Source organism: Schistocerca serialis, chromosome 9, assembly GCF_023864345.2.
Source record: "Schistocerca serialis cubense isolate TAMUIC-IGC-003099 chromosome 9, iqSchSeri2.2, whole genome shotgun sequence".
In the NCBI taxonomy this organism is placed as follows: Eukaryota; Metazoa; Arthropoda; class Insecta; order Orthoptera; family Acrididae; genus Schistocerca; species Schistocerca serialis.
This window is the reverse complement of record NC_064646.1, coordinates 323335008-323357319: the sequence shown is the minus strand read 5'-3', so window position 1 is coordinate 323357319 and position 22312 is coordinate 323335008. Positions and strand designations below refer to the sequence as shown.

The 22312-nt window shown below is 38.6% G+C and overlaps 1 protein-coding gene across 1 annotated transcript in view; it reads left to right on the top strand.

The window, feature by feature from the left end:
* Positions 1–6252, top strand: part of LOC126419590 (dnaJ homolog subfamily B member 13-like) — a gene marked incomplete at its 5' end in the record, with an annotated part of 96579 nt that extends 90327 nt beyond the window's left edge. The window contains one exon of the mRNA XM_050086776.1: positions 5994–6252. Within this exon, the coding sequence (XP_049942733.1) occupies positions 5994–6252 (259 nt within the window). The remainder of the gene's footprint in view (positions 1–5993) is intronic.
* Positions 6253–22312: the final 16060 nt, after the last annotated feature.

Below are 22312 nucleotides of genomic sequence, written 5' to 3'. Positions count from 1 at the left end.
ACTAGCAGTTAGCTTCAAAATTTTATTTGACAGGCCATTTATATCTGTGGGTGCTTTATTTTTTAGTTTCTCTATAATTTTTATTATCTCTTGTTCAGTTGCAGGATACAGGTAACATGAGTTACTGGGCGACTTTTGTTTATTCTAAACTAGTTTTTGGGCTTGCAGAGAATCACTATTGTTACCCTGTGTAAGTTGTTGGCAAATGCTGGTAAAATATCGGTTGAAAGTGTTGCTAATGATTATTGTATCTTCTGTTACAACATTATTGATTTGTAGGCTTAAGCTTTTATTGTTATTTCCTGATGACTTTCCTGTTTGTCTATTCATATCTTCCAAGGGCTTCTGACTTTGTTAGGTGCTTGAGTAATAACATTTCCATTATACAGTTTTTTGCAGCTATTAAAGTTTTATTGTAAATCTTTTTATAGGCTCTATAATCAACAAAATGAATAGGCCTATCTGGAGCTTTCCAAATTGCATGAAGAAGTTTCAACATTTTTCAGGATACTAATAGACCTTTTGTTATCCATGGCAGATTTCCTCACTTTTTCTTTATTGGTTTGGTTTTGGTTGGCAAACACTCTTCAATGATTTTTAAATAGATATCTAGGAAACTGTTATATTTATTATTAACACAATTAGATAAGTACCTATCTGGCCACTTTTCATTTTGTAGTTTTACCTTTAGGTCTGTTATGTTAGAACGTCTCATATCCCTGTAAGGGATAAAGATGAGTGAATCTAATTTCCCTACTTCTTTTATTATTACTGTCTGTGAGTTGTGATCCGATAAATTCATGTCTTCTATATGGCAATTATAGCTGCCAGACTGAATATTTGTAATTATGTAATCAATGGCAGTTTGAGTGTTCATAATAATGTAAATGCGTGAATGTTGTGAATGTGTGTGCATGTGCGTTTTTTTTGTCTACATCCAATGAGGAACTTAGTATAAAGCAGACTTCTTTCAGTGTGCCTGCCTGCCACTCAGCACAACTCTATGTAATTTGTAGCAGCCACCATACTTTATACTGTTGTATTACATCCCAGATTTTCTGTTGTTTGAATCTGTTGTTCATGTTTATACGCCAAATAAAACAGTAATACAGTAACTTTAAGTACAAATCAAAAATTAACGTAGTGATTGATCGTGTGCTCAGCCTTCAGCCCCCCCCCCTCCCCCCTCCTTTAGTTGGCACTCAAGAGGCAGTGCACCCCTTTCATCTACATCTACATCTGTGCACATACTCCACAAGCCGTCATATGGTGTATGGTGGAGGGTTCCATGTACACTACTAGTCATTTGCTTTCCTATTCCTCTAACAAATTGAGCGAGGGAATATGACTGTCTATATTCCTCCATACAAACCCTAATTTCCTTGTCTTAACTTTGCAGTCCTTATGAAAAATTCATTTAGTGTCAATAGAAACATACTACATTCAGGTGCAAATGCTTGTTCTCTAAATTTTCACACTAGTGTCATACTAAAAGAATGCCGTCTTCCCTCCAGGGATTCCCATTTGAGTTTGTGAAACACCTCTGTAATACTCATATGTTCATCAAACCTATCAGTAACAAATTTAGCAACACACCTCTGAATTTCTTTAATGTATTCCTTTAAAACAAACTGGTGCAGATTCCAAACAATTGAGTAGCACTCAAGAATAGGTTGTGCAAGTATTTTATATGATATCTCCTTCACAGATGAGCTACACTTCCCCTAAAATTCTCCCAATAAACCGAAGTTGACCATTCGTTTTCTCCACTACCATCCTTACATGCTTTTTCCATTTCATTACGCTCTGCAGTGTTATTCCTAGATATTTAATCAACCTAACTGTTTCAAACAGCACACCACTAATACCATAATTGAACATTACAGACTTGTTTTCCCTACACACTTGCATTAACTTATTTTTCTGTATTCAGAGCAAGCTACCATTCATCACACTAAATAGAAATTCTGCCTAAGTCATTCTGTATCCTCCTACAATCACTCAATGATGATACATTCCTGTATTATTATCAACAAAGACTTGCAATTTTCTGCTCACCCTATCTGTCAGATCATTTGCATATATAGATAACAAGAGCAGTCTTATTCACACTTCCTGGGGCATTCCTAATGACACTCTTGTCTCTGATGAACACTCACTATTGAGGACAATATACTGGGTTCTGTTAGTTAAAAAATATTTGGGCCGGTCGTATATCTGGGAACCTATTCTGTATGCTTGGACCTCCGTTAACAATCTGTAGTGGGATACCATGTCAAATGCTTTAAGTAAATCGATGAATATGGGATCTGCCTGTTGCCCTTCAGTGATGGTTCACAGGATATCATGCGAGAAAGGGGCAAACAGTATTTTGCACAAGCAAAATTCATGCTGATTACTGGACAGGAGCTTTTCTGTCTCAAGGAAGTTTGAGCTTTTCTGTCTCAAGGAAGTTTATTATTTTAAACTTAAAACATACTCAAGAATTCCGCATGATACTGACATTAAGGATGTGGGTCTGTAATTTGCAAGTCCATTCTTTTACCCTCTACATCTGCACCTGTTTCCAGTCACTTGGGACTTTGCCCTGGGTGAGATATTTGTGATAAATGCAGGCTACATAAGGGGCCAGTGTTGCAGAGTACTCTTTGCAAAACTGATTTGGGTTTCTGTCCAGACCTGGCAACTTATTTGTTTTCAACTCTTTCTGTTGCTTCTCAATGCCAGAGATACCTATTTCTCTGCCCTCCATACTGGAATTTGTGCAACAGTCAAACGATGGTACTTCTATACAATTCTGCAATGATTTTTTAAATACAAAATTTAAAACCTCTTGCCTTCTTTTTGCTGTCTTTTGTTGACACACCAGACTGGTTGACAAGTGACTGGATATAAGCCTTCCACCTACTTAGTGATTTTACAAAGGACCAGAATTTTCTCAGACTCTCAGCAAGATCCTTCACTAAGGTATGATGGTGGAAGTAGCTGCATGATTTGCACATCAATTAGCTATCTTGCCTCCACATTGGTTTTAATGCATGTGAGAGTGCCTGTGCGATAGCCATTGTGTGGTCATTTTGTGTGCATGCGTGTACGACAGTTTTCATTCTTATCCACATTCGTTTGTTTTCATCAATGTCAAGGCACTGATAACCTCACCGTTGGGTGCCCATAAGTTCCCAAGGAAACTCATATATTATGTCACTGAAGTAAAATTTAGCAGTCGTGACATTCTGTCAGCACAAAAGCTCAATCTGACAGTCTTCTTCACCTATACTTGATCTTAAGTAGCTTTGTACCATCTTTAATTTGCTGAAATTGAGATGATAAGATGCTGAAGCCAATGGAATTATCATAAATGACCTCAAAGCTATTTCAATGTTTGGATAAAGATCTCTTACACCATATTTTGGAGAAGGGGAGAAAAAGACCTTCAAAATACCCAAATGGGAACTGGCATCAGTGCTCTCAACCAGCTCTTTCCACTGCAATTTGAAAGCCAGTATTCTGATAACTAACTCAGTTGTCTCAATACTTCTGCTATATTTGGCACCAAAATCTGCTGAATACTTTTCAAAACAAGATACAAAGCTCTCATCTAAGGTGTTACTGACAGGAAATTAAATGAGATGAAATGGTGTGTTATATGTGAGATTTGGTTCCCATTTGACTTACTATTCTAGCAAATATTTTCAAGCACTTTAGCTTAAAGAGTTCCACACCAGTTATCAGTTGGCAGAAATCGGTAAAATTCAGAAGCCTTCATCAAACGGCATATTTGTTTTACCACCTGCTCACCAACCTTTGAGATTCTACAATACTGTAGTGAGATAGCAGCAAAAATTCCATTATTAAACATGACTTTACTAGTATACCTTTGCAATTTGTTTACTTTAACATTTTTTGCTTTCATTATTGTCTGTCTTTCACATTATCCATATTGTTAATTTTAATTTGACATGGTTGAAGCATAACATGAAAGATCAGTGCTCGATTTGACATTTCTCACATAATATCTTGATCAAAGTTCCTATGTGTACTGAAAAAAATCTTTGTTCCTCATGTTAGGTTTCCTTCAGAGTATTATTTCTTGTGGACACTAATCAGTTGTTTCCTGACAATGTGACAATAAGACAAAAAGTGTTCAAAATAAACAACTATTAATATAACAGAAACATAGTTTGTTTAGTTTTCTGACTTTAAATATGAAACTGTTCTACCCAAGAAATGAATGAAGAATCCATAAATATAACCATTCTTCTCATACTACATATGCCAATGGAATGACAAGAAGTCCAATAAGTGGTACAACTGGAAATAAGCTCTGCCATGCACTGGTTTATAGAGTACGGATGTAGGCATGATTTTTGTATCATTCATTTGGTACAATGTAGGATGCAAATATCATTCATACATTCATATGTTTGTAACCTGATCTTGTGGTGAGAAGTAATTTTTCATCCTAATGCCCTTCTCATTGTTTTCACTTCCATTCAAGAATATAAAAAATATATACTCCTGAAAGAGATGTATTAGGTAAAATAAAACAACATCAAAGTATACACATGACAGGCTACAAAAACACTTAAACATAACTATGCCATAAATGTTGTCATCCTCATGACACAGTACGAGGTGCATTCAAGTTCTAAGGCCTCCGATTTTTTTTTCTAATTAACTACTCACCCGAAATTGATGAAACTGGCGTTACTTCTCGACGTAATCACCCTGCAGACGTACACATTTTTCACAACGCTGACGTCATGATTCCATGGCAGCGGCGAAGGCTTCTTTAGGAGCCTGTTTTGACCACTGGAAAATCACTGAGGCAATATGAGCACAGCTGGTGAATGTGCAGCCACGGATAGTGTCTTTCATTGTTAGAAAAAGCCAAAAGTCACTAGGAGCCAGATCAGGTGAGTAGGGAGCATGAGGAATCACTTCAAAGTTGTTATCATGAAGAAACTGTTGCGTAACGTTAGCTCGATGTGTGGGTGCGTTGTCTTGGTGAAACAGGACACGCGCAGCCCTTCCCGGACGTTTTTGTTGCAGTGCAGGAAGGAATTGGTTCTTCAAAACATTTTCGTAGGATGCACCTGTTACCGTAGTGCCCTTTGGAACGCAATGGGTAAGGATTACGCCCTCACTGTCCCAGAACATGGACACCATCATTTTTTCAGCACTGGCGGTTACCCGAAATTTTTTTGGTGGCAGTGAATCTGTGTGCTTCCATTGAGCTGACTGGCGCTTTGTTTCTGGATTGAAAAATGGCATCCACGTCTCATCCATTGTCACAACCGATGAAAAGAAAGTCCCATTCATGCTGTCACTGCACGTCAACATTGCTTGGCAACATGCCACACGGGCAGCCATGTGGTCGTCCGTCAGCATTCATGGCACCCACCTGGATGACACTTTTCGCATTTTCAGGTCGTCATGCAGGATTGTGTGCACAGAACCCACAGAAATGCCAACTCTGGAGGGGATCTGTTCAACAGTCATTCAGCGATCCCCCAAAACAATTCTCTCCACTTTCTCGATCATGTCGTCAGACCGGCTTGTGCAAGCCCGCGGTTGTTTCGGTTTGTTGTCACATGATGTTCTGCCTTCATTAAACTGTCGCACCCATGAAGGCACTTTCGACACATCCATAACTCCATCACCACATGTCTCCTTCAACTGTCGATGAATTTCAATTGGTTTCACACCACGCAAATTCAGAAAACGAATGATTGCACGCTGTTCAAGTAAGGAAAACGTTGCCATTTTAAGTATTTAAAACAGTTCTCATTCTCGCCGCTGGTGGTAAAATTCCATCTGCCATACAGTGCTGCCATCTCTGGGACATATTGACAAAGAACGCGGCCCCATTTTAAAACAATGCGCATGTTTCTATCTCTTTCCAATCCGGAGAAAAAAAAAATCGAAGGCCTTAGAACTTGAATGCACCTCGTACCATGATCTCAAACTGATATGCTTTTCATTTCTAACAGACCAGGTTACATCAAAATTGTGGACAGTGAGGGGATGCCTTTAATGGAAGATCCCGACAAACGTGGAAATCTGCAGATCCATTTTGACATTGAATTCCCAAAGTATATACCCCGTCCTGGTAAGGTGCTCCTGCGCAAGGCATGGGATGCAATTACTAAAGGTGGTCTCCAAGGTGGGCCAGAAGATATTAACAGACTCATACTGCACGACAAAATGAGACGTATGCGGCCTATGGAAAAGCTTCCTCCAACAATATAGAGGGTATATACTGTAAAATATAAGAGCTGTTGGGAAATAATTAATAATAAATTAAATAACTGGAATCTATTATTTTATATAAATGATGTATCAATGTCAAGAGCAACACAAAATTCCTACAACTGAGCGTCCAGATTCCAAAAATTGGTAAGTCACAAATCAATCACTCATAACAATGAAATTAAAGTGGTTGGCAGAAAAAATAGCAAGAAGCTTCCACATGCATGACACTACAATTGGTTGAACTTAATTAGTAATCTGAATAATTAGCATATATTTAAATGCTGTTTTTTATACATCTTTTGTTATTCCTGCAGCTTTATTCTTCCTCAGAAGACTAAAAATTTTATTATATCTGTATTACTTCTTATCTGAGTCCATTTTCCCTTAGACTGCACATCCTAAATACTCTCCCTCTCCCCATCCCAAATTCTTTTCCGAGCCTTCTAAATTTTCACTTATTCTGAAGAATCAGTCGACTTGAAGAGGAATCACTTGACTCTACATGCAAATTCTTAAAAACGGTCCATGCTCTCTGATAAAACATCACTTTGTACCACTAGAAATGTATTCATGCCCATTACACTGAACATTTACATTTAATGTGAACAAGAAACTCAAATACCTTGAGGTCACTGCCTTCAGTATAGCAGTTCCTCACTTAGGTTAAATATGAATTATTATATGCAGCCATTCACCAGTAGCATTAATGCACACCAGTCAAAAGCATATAACAGCGCAGAATTTCACTAGCTTTCCAGCAACTACTGCCTCCCCCACCCCTTTCCAATTAATCCTCCATCACTTGTGTGGTAATTCATGACATGGTTACTTATGAAGGGTGCATTTGGATACTTTTAACAGTGTATATGAATGATTTATTTATATCTAAATATACATAGCACATTTCATAGACATATACAGTAAGATGTACACTGTGAGAGAAATATTGTTCACAGTTACTTGTAAACAGTTCCAGTTTCTGTCTGTTAGCAGCAAACTTGTCAATCTCTCTGTGAACACCTCTACCAAAGATGTTATTAAACCTCAGACATCTCAAGAGAGAACAATCAGTTTTCATTCATGCATGAATAACATGATTAAAGTCCCTCATTGGCCTCTGAGTTACCCTAAAACTTCAATACATCATTATTTCTAGAACATCTCAGAAATCCACACATATATAACAAAACAATGAAAGCTCTGATTTCTATAATATCTGTTTCTTTAGCATTCCTTTCTCTAGAAAAGTTATCACAAACATCATTGATATAGATATTACTAGATGTTGCAACAGTAAGTTATCATGTTTCATCCAACAATAACTGCAGAATATCTGTTTCTGTCTTTGATATAAGGGCTTCCTTTTTGAGTCCAGATTAATGTGTAATAGAAGTACAATTCTGTCATACATTTGTTTTTTCCCTTTTCAGTTATTGCAGCTTTCCTAAAAAAATGCCCTATTGAGTTACTCCTTTCTGTGATTAAAATTCATCTCTTCTGATACTTTTTGTTCTATAACTGAATCATGACCACTTTCATGTACACAACCCTCATTCTCTGAGTCAGAAGTATCACTCTCACGATCTTCACCACTCATCTCATGGAACCATTCCAGTCATACATCAGGATCTCTGCTAAACTGTGTCCTGATTTTTCTTTTTTTTCCTGTTGATGTTTCTTCCAGAAACTAAAAGTAAAGAGAATATTTTCTTTTCTTAGGTAAGTATACTAGGTATGAAGCAAAGTAACTGTAATTAGTTTCAATGCACATGGCAGTTGGACTGAATCTACAAAAGCAATGTAGCAATGTGAATTTACTTTGTTCCAGTTTCTAGCAGTAGAGCTTGTGCAGATTACTACTGTCCTCCAGGCTATAATAATGTTTCATAAACAATGTACCTCAAGTAACTGAAAGCCAATAATGGTTGATATTGACTGATGGAGAATTAACAGAAAGGCAATGAAAATGGCACAAATTCGATGCAGCCTAGTCAGACAAAATAGAGCAGAAGAATTATGTGTATGTTGAGTGACACACACACACACACACACACACACACACACACACACACACACACACACACACACACACACACATCTGCAACTGTTCATGAATAGTTTTCCAGATCAGTGCATGTGGGGGGAGGGGGGGGGGGAGCTTGAGACAACTGTAAGTGGGAAAGCAGTACAGGACAATGAAGAGGTAGGCAGATTTCACGAGGCAGTAAAGGAGCAGTCAGGTAGCACCTTAATCAGTTGGTGGTGAGAGTTGCTATCCTCACCTTTTTTAAAAAAAATTCCAATTGAAATTTCTGTTATCTTAAGAGTTTAGTCATTATCTCAGCTACAGTCTATAACAGCTTTTTCCAATATATAATAAGTACTTTTTTAGGTACTTTGTATACAGTGCAGCAGCTTATATTGCATTATACAACCACCACAAGCATGAACGAAAATATAAATACTCATACAAAACAATTTTATACAACAACAAAATCAGTTACATTATAAAAAAATAAAAATCAAGCATCTTTAACTCTCCATCTGAATGTATGTAGCTACTTTCTGTGAAATCAACAAAAATATGTCCTGAACAACATCCACACTCCCATAATTAATAATAAGAAAAATCCACAAAAAGTGGATAATTTCTGGGAACTCTTCAAAGAGCAAAGTCCCAAAATATAAGATGATATTGGGTGATTTTAATGCACAGATGGGCGGTGGGGGTGGGGGTGGGGTAGGGGGGGGGTAGGGGGGGGGGAGAGAGATAAGCTGATCATCCAGTACAGTAAAAATGAATTAAAATGCTGAGCAACTGTATAACCTATAGTCTTTGATTTGAAATTATGTTTGCACTTTCTGCAAGACCTACACATAAAAATAAAACTTGGAAATCAGCTAGTCCCATACTGAGGGAATTCCAAATAGATCATGGTCTTTTCTAGGAACAATATACCAACAAGCCAAAACACCATGCAAAAAAGGATGGAAAAGTTTTTTGATCCAGACAGTTACCTAATACAAATCAAAGTGATGTTCCAGCTCAGTTAAACCATTCCTACAAACAACAGAGGTCCATGTGTAGACACTGAATGTCTCAAACAGAACATCAATTTCTCTTACTGTAGACATATGAGCTGGATCGCAACAGAATGCAAACTTATGTAGCAGAACACAACTAGCGATAAATACATGATAACTTCGAAAGTGCACCCTCCAGAGTGTTGGCTCCCTGGCTGCCACTCACCTGGCCAGCCCCTACTACGTCACTGTATATAGATGACAAGAGTCAAATTATGTATTCAAAGGAATGGTTCTGGAAGGCATGTTTAGCGATGCAAACAATAACCTCCAAAATAATGGAGAAGGAAGGACACATGAACTCATTATGAAACATCCAGATACACTGAAATGGAACTGGACTTTCTCAACAACACCACTAGAAATTTTTATGAGACCTTCCAAGAGAAACTATCTGGTCACCAGCTACAAACACTACACTATCTGATAAAAAGTATCTGAATACCTGTTAATGGACATTCTATACTGTGTGCCCACCCTTCGTCTATAAGACAGCTTGACCTCTGCTGGAGACACTTTCAATGTACCACCTGAATGTCCATGGAGAAACTGCAGTCTGTTCTCTTTCAAAAGGAGGAACCAGAGAAGGTAGTGACGTTGGACACTGGGGTCTGGAGCAAAGTCAACATTCAAATTCACCCAAAAGGTGTTCTGTTGGGGTCAGGTCAGAACTCCTGACAAGCTAGTCCATTTCAGGAAAGTTTTTGTTCATGAACTATAGCCTTACAGATGCTACTTTATGACAGGATGCATTGTCATGCTGATACAATAAATCATTCCTCTGAACTGTTCCTCTACTGAACACTACCCCATAAAATGTGGTTATATTCTTTGTAATTTAACATTTTTTCAAGTGCAATAAGGGGACCACACCATAAACACAAAAACACTTCCATACAGTAACACCACCTCCTTCAAACTTCACTATTGGCACTAAACATGCTGGCAGGTAATGTTTTCCAAGCGTTCGCCAAACCCAAACCCTTTGATCAGATTTGCCATAAGGTATAACATGATTCATCACTCCAAATCACTCATTTCCAGACATCAAAAGTACATTATCATTGTTCTTCATACCACCCCAAGCAACGCTTAGTACTGATGACAAATGTCTGGCTTATGAAGAACTGCTCGACCATTGCACCCTCTTCTTTTTAGCTCTCTACTCACAGTCATTTGTGATATCTATACTGCTGCATCACTCAGTAGTAATTCCTTCCACTGATTTCATCCAATTTTTTTCAACCATCCTCTGCATGAGTACATGAGGTCCACCTGGTTTTGGTTTAGCTGTAATTGTTTCTTCACATTTCCCCTTCACAGTCACATCATCATTATCAGTCACTTTAGGCAGATTTAGAATTGAAACTTCCTGGCAGATTAAAACTGTGTGCCCGACCGAGACTCGAACTCAGGACCTTTGCCTTTCGCAGGCAAGTGCTGTACTGGCAGAAGTAAAGCTGTGAGTACCGGGCATGAGTCGTGCTTTGGTAGCTCAGACGGTAGAGCACTTGCCCGCAAAAGGCAAAGGTCCCGAGTTTGAGTCTCGGTCAGGCACACAGTTTTAATCTGCCATGAAGTTTCATATCAGCGCACACTACGCTGCAGAGTGAAAATCTCATTCTAGATTTAGAATTATTATTCAGATGAAATCTAACGACTAGTCCTCATTCAGAGTCACTGAGCTCTCCTGACTGACCCATTGTGTTATTACTGCTTCTCTATGACAACCCAATCGTCCTTGCCTGCTTTTTAATTATGGGTCCGCCCCTCATGACATCTAGTGCTCAATTATCTATTACAGCGATGTCTAGATACTTTTGATTGGATACTGTAAGTTTCCATCATAGAAAAAGAACACTAAAGAGAAATTCTAGATGTCTACTTTTGAGAGCTACTTAACTTTGACCCATCAAAGTAATGATGTCCTCTGAAAAATACATGACAAATCCACATTCAGGGCTCCCAGCAATACAGAAAACAGCAGAGATAATCAAATCAAACATCAAAGTCAAGATGGAATTACTGCAGAGGTGTGGAAGGTAGAAGAAGATAAACACTACAGGAGAATACATGTATGTTCTACAGAGCTTTGGGCAAACTGGAACAATCCCACAAAACTGAAAAGTGTACTGACACACCCACAGCATACGAAAGCGGAATAGACACACCTGAATTATAGAGACATGTCTCTTTGCTAGTTGTAAATACACAAAATTTTAAAGCTGTCTGAAACTGATTATATTAATATTAATAGACTGAACATCTCATTGGTGACTTACCAATTAGAATTTAAGATGGGTAGTTCATTTGCGAAACAGATATGGAACCCAAAGACGATATTAAGAATCTGTTGGTAGACTAGCCCAGTTGTCACCTTTTTGTACTTTAAGAAGACTTGTGACTGAGGACAGACTGTTTTTGATACAACAGAAGAGTTCTGAATAGACAAGAAGACCAGAGAACTCTTCTGCCAAATTATCAGAATGTCAAAAGTAAAACTCCACTCTGAGTCTTGTGAGATATGTACAAGTGTTGAAAAAGGAGATGATTTCCTCCACTAATTGTGTTTAACTTTGTTTTAGATAAAGTAAAGTTTTATCTAAAGTAAATATTCTGGAAGAAAAATCAACATTATATGTTTCACCATCACTTATTATTTACCACTTATTACTAAGAATGAAGAAGAAACTAAATATGCTGCAAAAAAATTATATAAAGAGAACATCAGAGGCACAGCTTCAGTTACATTTGTGATTTACAGCACAACAGTGGGAAAGTTCCACTGAAGATGGAATATAGGATGCTTTTCCTGGTATTCCTCCTCCTTATACCTTGAAGACACTAGGCACCACTGTTGAACAGCAGTGTAAACTTAAAACAGTGTTTCCCAACCAGATGTACTTACCCCTGGGGGGTGAAATGTAATTCCCCAAGGAGTAAAAACAAAGGGTTCAGCTATCTTTCAGTCATGAAACTAATTTAATTTTCAGAAGATCATTTCCATTGTCATTATTCTGTAAGACTGTTATACTGATTACTAAAGTTACTATTAATTACATTACTTTCAAATACTAGCATTAATGCGTGACATGATGTGGTAGAGCTTAGAGGTTGTGCAATGAATGTATGCACATCATCTTTCTCATGTAATCCACCCAATACACACATGCTACACAACTTACAATTATGACACCAAAACTGGGACATGTACATCACATATGCTTACATGTCTTCTCCTAGTTCTAAATAGTTCTCACAACAGATGAAAAATTTGTTGATTATTCACTTCACAGTAATAAATGAATTAGTTGATAGCACAAAACTATAGTGGTCAAAACAAATGTTACATCTTGCTGAAACTTTAAAGCTGAATGTTGCAATCCAGAAACACATTATGATATCACTAAATTGGTTTGTTTGTAATGCAGTTCTTACCTCCTGGAAGCAGTGCAGTACTTGTGCTGTGTATCATCACAAGAGTTGTGTTGCATCAAGATGGTTCAGACAACAATAACGCACAACCAGAGGCTCCGTATTGTCACTCTAAGGGGACAGCCAACGTGGGAGGCAGACGTCACAGCAAATGTTGCTGGGAGTCAAAGTAATGTCTCTGGAATTTGACAAGTTTCTACAGACAGGGCCAGTTGAATACCATCACAATGCTGGCAGTGAAAGGAAAAAACAGCCACTCAACACAATGCAACACATCAACAGTGGCACCTCCTAACAGCTGCAAGAGTGCAGGTGTCGACCCAAATGTTATGAAATAGGCTCCATGAGCAGGAAGTAAGTGCCAGAAAGCCTCTCAATGCTCCTCCTCTGAACTGGGTTCGGAGAGGGGCTCATGTCACATCAGCAGGAAACCAGTCTTTGTGGGCTAGGTAGTAACAGGATACAACGCGCGTCTTTTGCGATGAGACCCATATCATTCTCCATCCTGACGGTACTGATATTTGGTGTGGATGTAACAGGGACAACATTTACATCCCAAATATATCATAGACTGCAATTCTTATCAAGATAGTTCACTTATGTTTTGGGATGGAGCATACAAATGATTGGATGGAATGGCTCCCATATTCTCCAGATCTCAACTGCACTGAAAATGTGTTGTCAATACTAAAACCAGTGGTTAGGAATCGTCCTGTCCCACCAGAGACCACATAGAGGCTGCTGTACAGGAATGGAGCAATATCCCACAGGCTTACCTGGACAGTATTGTAAAGAGTATGCCTAACCGCATGCAAAAGTGTCTCCATTTATGAGTAGGGACCATTGATTCATAAACAATATGCTATGCTAGATGACAATAAAAAGAAATGGTAGTTTGTGCAGAACTGTTTCATCCATATGTATTATAAAACTGTATGTACAGCTGCAAAAGACTAACACAAGTTCTTTACAGATGAATGGAAAAACTGGTAGAAGCCGACCTCGGGGAAGATCAGTTTGGATTCCGTAGAAATGTTGGAACACGTGAGGCAATACTGACCTTACGACTTATCTTAAAAGAAAGATTAAGGAAAGGCAAACCTATGTTTCTAGCATTTGTAGACTTAGAGAAAGCTTTTGACAATGTCGACTGGAATACTCTCTTTCAAATTCTAAAGGTGGCAGGGGTAAAATATAGGGAGCAAAAGGCTATTTGCAATTTGTACAGAAACCAGATGGCAGTTATAAGAGTCGAGGGACATGAAAGGGAAGCAGTGGTTAGGAAGGGAGTGAGACAGGGTTGTAGCCTCTCCCCGATGTTATTCAATCTGTATATTGAGCAAGCAGTAAAGGAAACAAAAGAAAAATTTGGTATACGCATTAAAATCCATGGAGAAGAAATAAAAACTTTGAGGTTCGCCGATGACATTGTAATTCTGTCAGAGACAGCAAAGGACTTGGAAGAGCAGTTGAATGGAATGGACAGTGTCTTGAAAGGAGAATATAAGATTAACATCAACAAAAGCAGAATGAGGATAATGGAATCTAGTCGAATTAAGTCTGGTGATGCTGAGGGAATTAGATTAGGAAATGAGACACTTAAAGTAGTAAAGGAGTTTTGCTATTTGGGAAGCAAAATAACTGATGATAGTCGAAGTAGAGAGGATATAAAATGTAGACTGGCAATGGCAAGGAAAGCACTTCTGAAGAAAAGCAATTTGTTAACATTGAGTATAGATTTAAGTGTCAGGAAGTCGTTTCTGAAAGTATTTGTGTGGAGTGTAGCCATGTATGGAAGTGAAACATAAACGATAAGTACTTTGGACAAGAAGAGAATAGAAGCTTTCGAAATGTGGTGCTACGGAAGAATGCTGAAGATTAGATGGGTAGATCACATAACTAATGAGGAGGTATATGCTCCACATCTCCGAAATCACTGGAGCGATTTCAAACAAACGTGGTGAATTGGATAGAAGAGGAGTTTGTGGCACAACTTGACAAGAAGGAGGGACTGGTTGGTAGGACATGTTCTGAGGCATCAGGGGATCACAAATTTAGCATTGGAGGGCAGCGTGGAGGGTAAAAATCATAGAGGGAGACCAAGAGATGAATACACTAAGTAGATTCAGAAGGATGTAGGTTGCACTAAGTACTGGGAGGTGAAGAAGCTTGCACAGGATAGAGTAGCACGGATAGCTGAATCACACCAGTCTCAGGACTGAAGACCACAACAACAACAACAACAACATGTATATATGCTCCACATCTCCGAAATCACTGGAGCGATTTCAAACAAACGTGGTACACATATCCGTTACTGTCACACAACAGTCAGTGTTTGGGTAGAACCAGCTACCTAACATAGTTCAGGAGTTATACACCATAAACAATAAGACGTATGAAAAACTGCCACATCATGCATGACATTTAAATGTATTACTTTGGTGCTACTAACTCTATACCCAATAAATTTTGTAGACAGTATCCATGTATGCCCCTAAATGTGCCATCAAAACTATGTCATTGTACCACACATAATTTTCTTTGTTACTAACTCTCTTCACAACACATTTTGCAGGCAGTATCCACATATGCCACTGAACGGAGCTACAAAGTTACACTACTGGCCATTAAAATTGCTATACCATGAAGATGACGTGCTACAGACACAAAATTTAACCAACAGGAAGATGATGCTGTGATATGCAAATGATTAGCTCTCCAGAGCATTCACACAAGGTTGGCGCCAGTGGCGACACCTACAACGTGCCGACATGAGGAAAGTTTCCAACTGATTTCTCATACATGAACAGCAGTTGACCGGCGTTGCCTGGTGAAACGTTGTTGTGATGCCTCGTGTAAGGAGAACAAATGCGTACCATTATGTTTACGACTTTGATAAGGGTCAGATTGTAGCCTATCACAATTGTGATTTATCGTATCACGACATTGCTACTCGCGTTGGTCGAGATCCAATGACTGTTAGCAGAATATGGAATCGGTGGGTTCAGGAGGGTAATACGGAACACCGTGTTGGATCCCAACGGCCTCATATCACTAGCAGTCGAGATGACAGGCATCTTATCCGCATGGCTGTAACAGATTGTGCAGCCATGTCTCGATCCCTGAGTCAACAGATGGGGACGTTTGCAAGACAACAACCATCTGCACGAACAGTTCGACGATGTTTGCAGCAGCATGGACTATCAGCTCGGAGACCATGGCTGTGGTTACCCTTGACACTGCATCACAGACAGGAGCACCTGGATGGTGTACTCAATGACAAATCTGGGTGCACGAATGGCAAAATGTCATTTTTTCGGATGAATCCAGGTTCTGTTTACAGCATCATGATGGTCGCATCCGTGTTTGGTGACATCGCAGTGAACGAACAATGGAAGCGTGTATTCGTCATCGCCATATTGGCGTATCACCCGGCGTGATGGTATGGGGTGCCATTAGTTACATGTCTTGGTCACCTTTTGTTCGCATTGACGGCACTTTGAACAGTGGACGTTACATTTCATTTCAGATGTGTTACAACCCATGGCTCTACCCTTCATTCGATCCCTGCGAAACCCTACATTTCAGCACGATAATGCATGATCGCATGTTGCAGGTCCTGCCTGTCTGGATACAGAAAATGTTCGACTGCTACCCTGTCCAGCACATTCTCCAGATCTCTCACCAATTGAAAATGTCTGGTCAATAGTGGCCGAGCAACTGGCTCGTCACAATACACCAGTCACTACTCTTGATGAACTGTGTTATCGTGTTGAAGGTGATGGGCAGCTGTACCTGCACACGCTATCGAAGCTCTGTTTGACTCAATGCCCAGGCGTATCAAGGCCGTTATTACGGCCACAGGTGGTTGCTCTGGGTGCTGATTTCTCAGGATCTACGCACCCAAATTGCGTGAAAATGTAATCACATGTCAGTTCTAGTATAATATATTTGTCCAATGAATACCCGTTTATCATCTGCATTTCTTCTCGGTGTAGCAATTTTAATGGCCAGTAGTGTATATCATCGTATGACATGTAGGTTAGAAGATATGATGTCATAAACATTGCCATGTATGAGGAACTGTACCATCATGCATGAAGTTGTAATACATTTGTTTTCTACTATTAAGACTCTCCTACAGTCGAGTCAGCTTAAGCAAATCCCTGACACCTAGCAGCATTTTTAACATATTTCAACTGCAAACTGCTGTAGGTGAAAACAATAACAATGTATAGAGCTATGAAGAGGCATTGCCAGAGAGACATTTATAAAATCGTGTTGTAGGCATGTGAAACAGCTGCACCCTGCATACAAAAAAATGTCCAGGAGCATCTCACAATGAGTCTACAGCACGAGTACATATAAGGCTTTGTTTATAGTGGGAAATTGTCAAAATGAGTCAAAGGGCAATGTTGGGTTTGTTAGCTAGTCATTCTACAAAAGAAATAGGTCTTAAAAATAAGCAGTATCAATTTTCTCATTGACTTATTAGTCCATTGTTTAATAAAATGCCTACAAACACTAAATATCATTCATCTTTCGTCATTTTAAAAATTAGTGTCCAAAGAAAGTTCTTTTTCATACCAAAGTTTGGTTAGGTGCTAATGTTAATTATGGTCGCGGGAGGAGAGAGGGAGTAAATAGCTAACATCTAATTGTGCTCAGGGGTAATGGTCTCCTAAAGGCTGGGAACCACTGACTAACAAAGAGTCCTCAAACTTCAAAATGCAAAAAAGAATCATGGGAAACCAGTACCAAAAATTCATATTGCATGAAATTGTGACTTTCCTAGACAGTTATTTTACTTAAAGCATATATGGTCAGAGATCACAGCTGTTGACAGTGACTCTAAAGTTGCAGATACTGAAAATCAAGAGTGGAAAATTTTTTTAAAAATACTGTACTTCACAAGGAGATGGATGTTGGATGAACTCTTCACCTTAATACCAAGTTTAACTGACACTATGCCAAGTGGTGCTTGAAATCCCATTGCCACATTTTTAAAATGGACAAAAATAAACAGATGAAAAAACTGCTCAGCATTATTAATCCGAATGAAATGGTTAAAAAGAACTTGGGAGCTTCACAAGACACAAATATCACAGATGATATCAAATCAAATTACTCTGCCTTTGGTACACTCATAACAAAGCACATATTCATCAAAATGTTACTTAATGACGAGATCTCTGGAGAATAACAAGACCAAAACCATCATGCCAACTACAAAGTTTAAAAACAAATTATAGAAAGAAAGTAAAATTAAAGTTTTAGCTCACTGCTCCAGTGGGGTCTTATATTTAATTAATTTCTCTAGTGGGCTCTTAAGAAGAGTCAGTCAATATCAGCTGTAGTTCATACACTGTTAATAAACAGGATACCTTTGAGTGTAGAGGAGCATAAAAAAGATAACTGAGCTTCGGAAATGTCACAAACTATATTTTTTAGGCCACTGATAGCAGTACTCAAAGTTCGATGTGTAAAAGCAAAAGTACTATAAATAGTTTTAATAAGAATTATTCATTTTAGACAGAAAACAGAAGTAATATATGGAATTTTCCAAGGAAGTGTTATAGGCCCTCTGCTCTGCCCAATTTATATTAACGATTTTGGAGACAATTTGAGTAGCCATCTTAAACAATGATGCTGTCATTTACATGTAAAGTCATAAGATGATCAAAGCCAATTGCAAAATGATTTAGACAAGATATCTGTATGGTGCAAAAAGTGGCAGTTGTCTCTAAATAATGAAAAGTGTAAATCATCCACATGAGTACCACAAGAAATCTGCTAAATTTCAATTACGTGATAAATCACACAAATCTAATGGCTGTGAATTCATATAGAAACTTAGGGGATTACAATTACGAATAACTTCAATTGGAATGATCACATAGCTAATGTTATGGAGAAAGCAAACCAAAGACTAAGGTTTATGGGCAGAAAATTTAGAAAATGTAAAGGGTGTACTAAAGAGACTACCTGTACTACACTTGTCTGTCCTCTTCTGGAGTACTGCTGCACAGTGTGGGATCCGCGAAAGACAGGATTGACGGAGGACATCGAAAAAGTTGAAAGACGGGCAGCTCATTTTGTATTAATGTGAAATAGGGGAGAGAGTTCCACAAATATGGTACACGAACTGTGGTGGCAATAATTAAAGCAAAGTCTTTATTTGTTGCAGCAGGATCTTCTTATGAAATTTCAGTCACCAACTTTCTCCTCGGAATGCAAAAATATTCTGTTGATGCCCAGCTGTATAGGGAGAAATGATCATCATAATAAAATAGAAGAAATCAGAGCTCGCACAGAAAGATTCAACTGTTAATTTTTCCCGTGCACTGTTTGAGAGTGGAATGGCATTGAAATAGTTTGAAGGGTATTGCAATAGTCTGAAGGCAGTTCAATGAACCCTATCCAGGCACTTAACTGTGAACTGCAGAGTAGTCCTGTAGATATACACTGAAGATCTAAAGAAGCTGGTATACCTGCCTAATATCATGTAGGTCCTCGGCGAGCACACAGAAGTGCTGCCACATGATGTGGCATGGACTCAACTAATGTCTAAAGGGAACTCACACCATGAACCCTGCAAGGCTGTCCATAAATCCGTAAGAGTATGAGGGGATGGACGTCTCTTCTGAACAGCACGTTGCAAGGCATCCTAGATATGCTCAATAATGTTAATGTCTGGGGAGTTTGGTGACCAGCGGAAGTGTTTAAACCCAGAAGAATGTTCCTGGAGCCACTCTGTAGCAATTCTGGACTGGACGTGTGGGGTGTTGCATTGTCCTGCTACAATTGCCCAAGTCTGTCGAAATGCACAATGGAAATGAATGGATGCAGGTGATCAGACAGGAAGCTTACGTACGTGTCACCTGTCAGAGTCATATCTAATTGTATCAGGGGACCCGTATCACTCCAACTGCATACACCCCACACCATTACAGAGCCTCCACCAGCTGGAACAGTCCCCCGTTGACATGCAGGGTCCATTCATGTGGTTGTCGCCATACCCGTACATGTCCATCCACTCAATACAATTTGAAACGAGACTCGCCTGACTAGGCAACATGATCAACAGTCCAATGTTGGTGTTGACGGGCCCAGGCAAGGTGTACAGCTTTGTGTTGTGCAGTCATCAAGGGTACACGAGTGGACCTTCGGCTCTGAAAGCCTATATTGATGATGTTTCGTTGAATGGTAGCAGGTTGATATTTGGTGATGGCCCAGCATTGAAATCTGCATCAACCTGCAGAAAGGTTGTACTTCTGTCATGTTGAACGATTCTCTTCAGTTATCATTAGTCCCATTCTTACAGGATCTTTCTCCGGCTGCAGCAATGTCACAGATCTGACATTTTACCAGATTCCTGATACTCACCGTACACTTATAAAATGGTCGTATGGGAAGATCCACTCTTCATCACTACCTCAAAGATGCTTTGTCCCATTGCTTGTGTGCAGACTATAACACCATGTTCAAACTCACTTAAATCTTCATAACCTGCCATCGTAGCAGCAGTAACTGATCTAACAACCATGCCAGACACTTGTTGTCTTATACAGGCATTGCTGACTGCAGTGCCGTATTCTGCCTGTTTACATATCTCTGTATTTGAATACTCACACCTACACCAGTTTCTTTGGTGCTTCAGTGTAGATAAAGTATTGTTGACATTAAAAACAAATTTTAAACCAATTTTTCTGTAACAACAAACTGGAGGTCTAATGCCCATTAAAAAGTACAATCAAGAAAAGCTCACATGCTTTTTCATACTAACTATTTATGAAAATTAATTAGCACAAAAAAAGATGTCCTAATGAGATAAGGAAAAAATTTCAAAATACTTCACACAAAATGTTACAATTAATAAGTATTCTTTAATTTTTTAATTTGTAGTTTTTTATTGAAAGTGTGAGAAGAAGAAAAAATATATTTTGGGTTTAATGTCCTGTCAACATCGAAATCATTAGAGACGGAGCTCAAGCTTGGATTATGTCAAGGATGAGGAAAGAAATTGCCTGTGCCCTTTCAAAGGAACCATCCCAGCATTTGCCTGGAGCAATTTACAGTAAACACAGAAAATCAAAATCTGGATGGCCGGACACGGATTTGAACTGTCGTCATCCAGAATGCAAGTCCATTGAGCTAACCACTGTGCCACCACACTCAGGAGACTCCAAGAGGAAATATGAAGACAGAGAATGAAGTAGCAAGTGCCCAATATCAATTCCCTACTTTAGTTGCTGCAGTTTTGTTCCAGGCAGGATTTTTACTAATATCAGAAGTTTTTTGCTACTTCACAACATACTCTATTAGCTGCTTTGACTTAATACAGCATTGTATGCTCTGTAGTCAAACAGTTTGCAACCAAAGAGCTGCACTCTTCCTTACCCATTGATCATAGATGGGACCAGATATTTACAACTGGTCCAAGAGAACATGGAATTTGTGACAAGATGTCATAGTTAAAATGGTACGGATAAACTTTGGGTAAGCGGAAGTTCAGTAAAATAAGTGAATACTAATACACACTTTGATTACAAAACTGTATATGTCTGTACTGCAAATAACATGAAATTATTGAGAAAAATTTAGAGTTAACAGAAAAGAAATGCTTAATTTAAATGGTTTTTCAGAAAATGATGTCATTTCTAAACTGTAGTTAATGTTCTTACAATTTGTCTCCCCCATATTTCTTCTACAGACAATAATTATGGATGTGTGTGTGTTTTTCTATCTTTCTGGTCACTACACCAAGCATTGTTTTAATGATTTTATTTTAATGGACTGCATTGTAGTGTGCAGTACCTTGTTTAATAAATGAATCATCAGCGAAGTCCTGGATTACAAAAGGAATCAAAATATCAAGCCCAAGGACAAGAAAATGGTATGAAACAATTAGGAGAAACAGGGAAGTGAGACAGATTTCATGGTACAAGAGGCACTGTTCTGTCCATCTAAATTAATTAAAAAGTTCAGAAAGCTGTATAGTATCTAAAATTAATAATTCATATACTAAATTAAATCTATATGGGCAAACCAGGAAACCAGTTAAGAGATGTGAGCATCTTGTTATTAAAGAAAACAGCCATTAATAAATGACAGCATTCAAAGATTAGCACAGACAATTCAAGGAGTAAAGCAACAGAACAAATGCTAGAAACAGTGACACATACATATAGATAAATCACAATTACCCACACTCAACTACAGAAAATAAAAAACAATGGAAAATCCAGGATGGAATGTAACAATATTATAAAAAGTACAGTTGCTACTCACCATATAGTGCACAAGCTGAGTCGCAGATAGACACAACAAAAAGACTTTCAGAAAGTCAGCTTTTGGGCAACAAGCCCTTTGTTGACAACACACAATCATACACTTGCACAAACGCCAGACTTCAACTGCCAGAGACTGTGGTCATGTGTGTCTTGAGTTGCGTGGAAGCTCATTTTCCAACGGTCTTCCTGTTGTGCCTATCTGCGACTCAGCATCTCCGCTATATGGTATGTAGCAACTATCC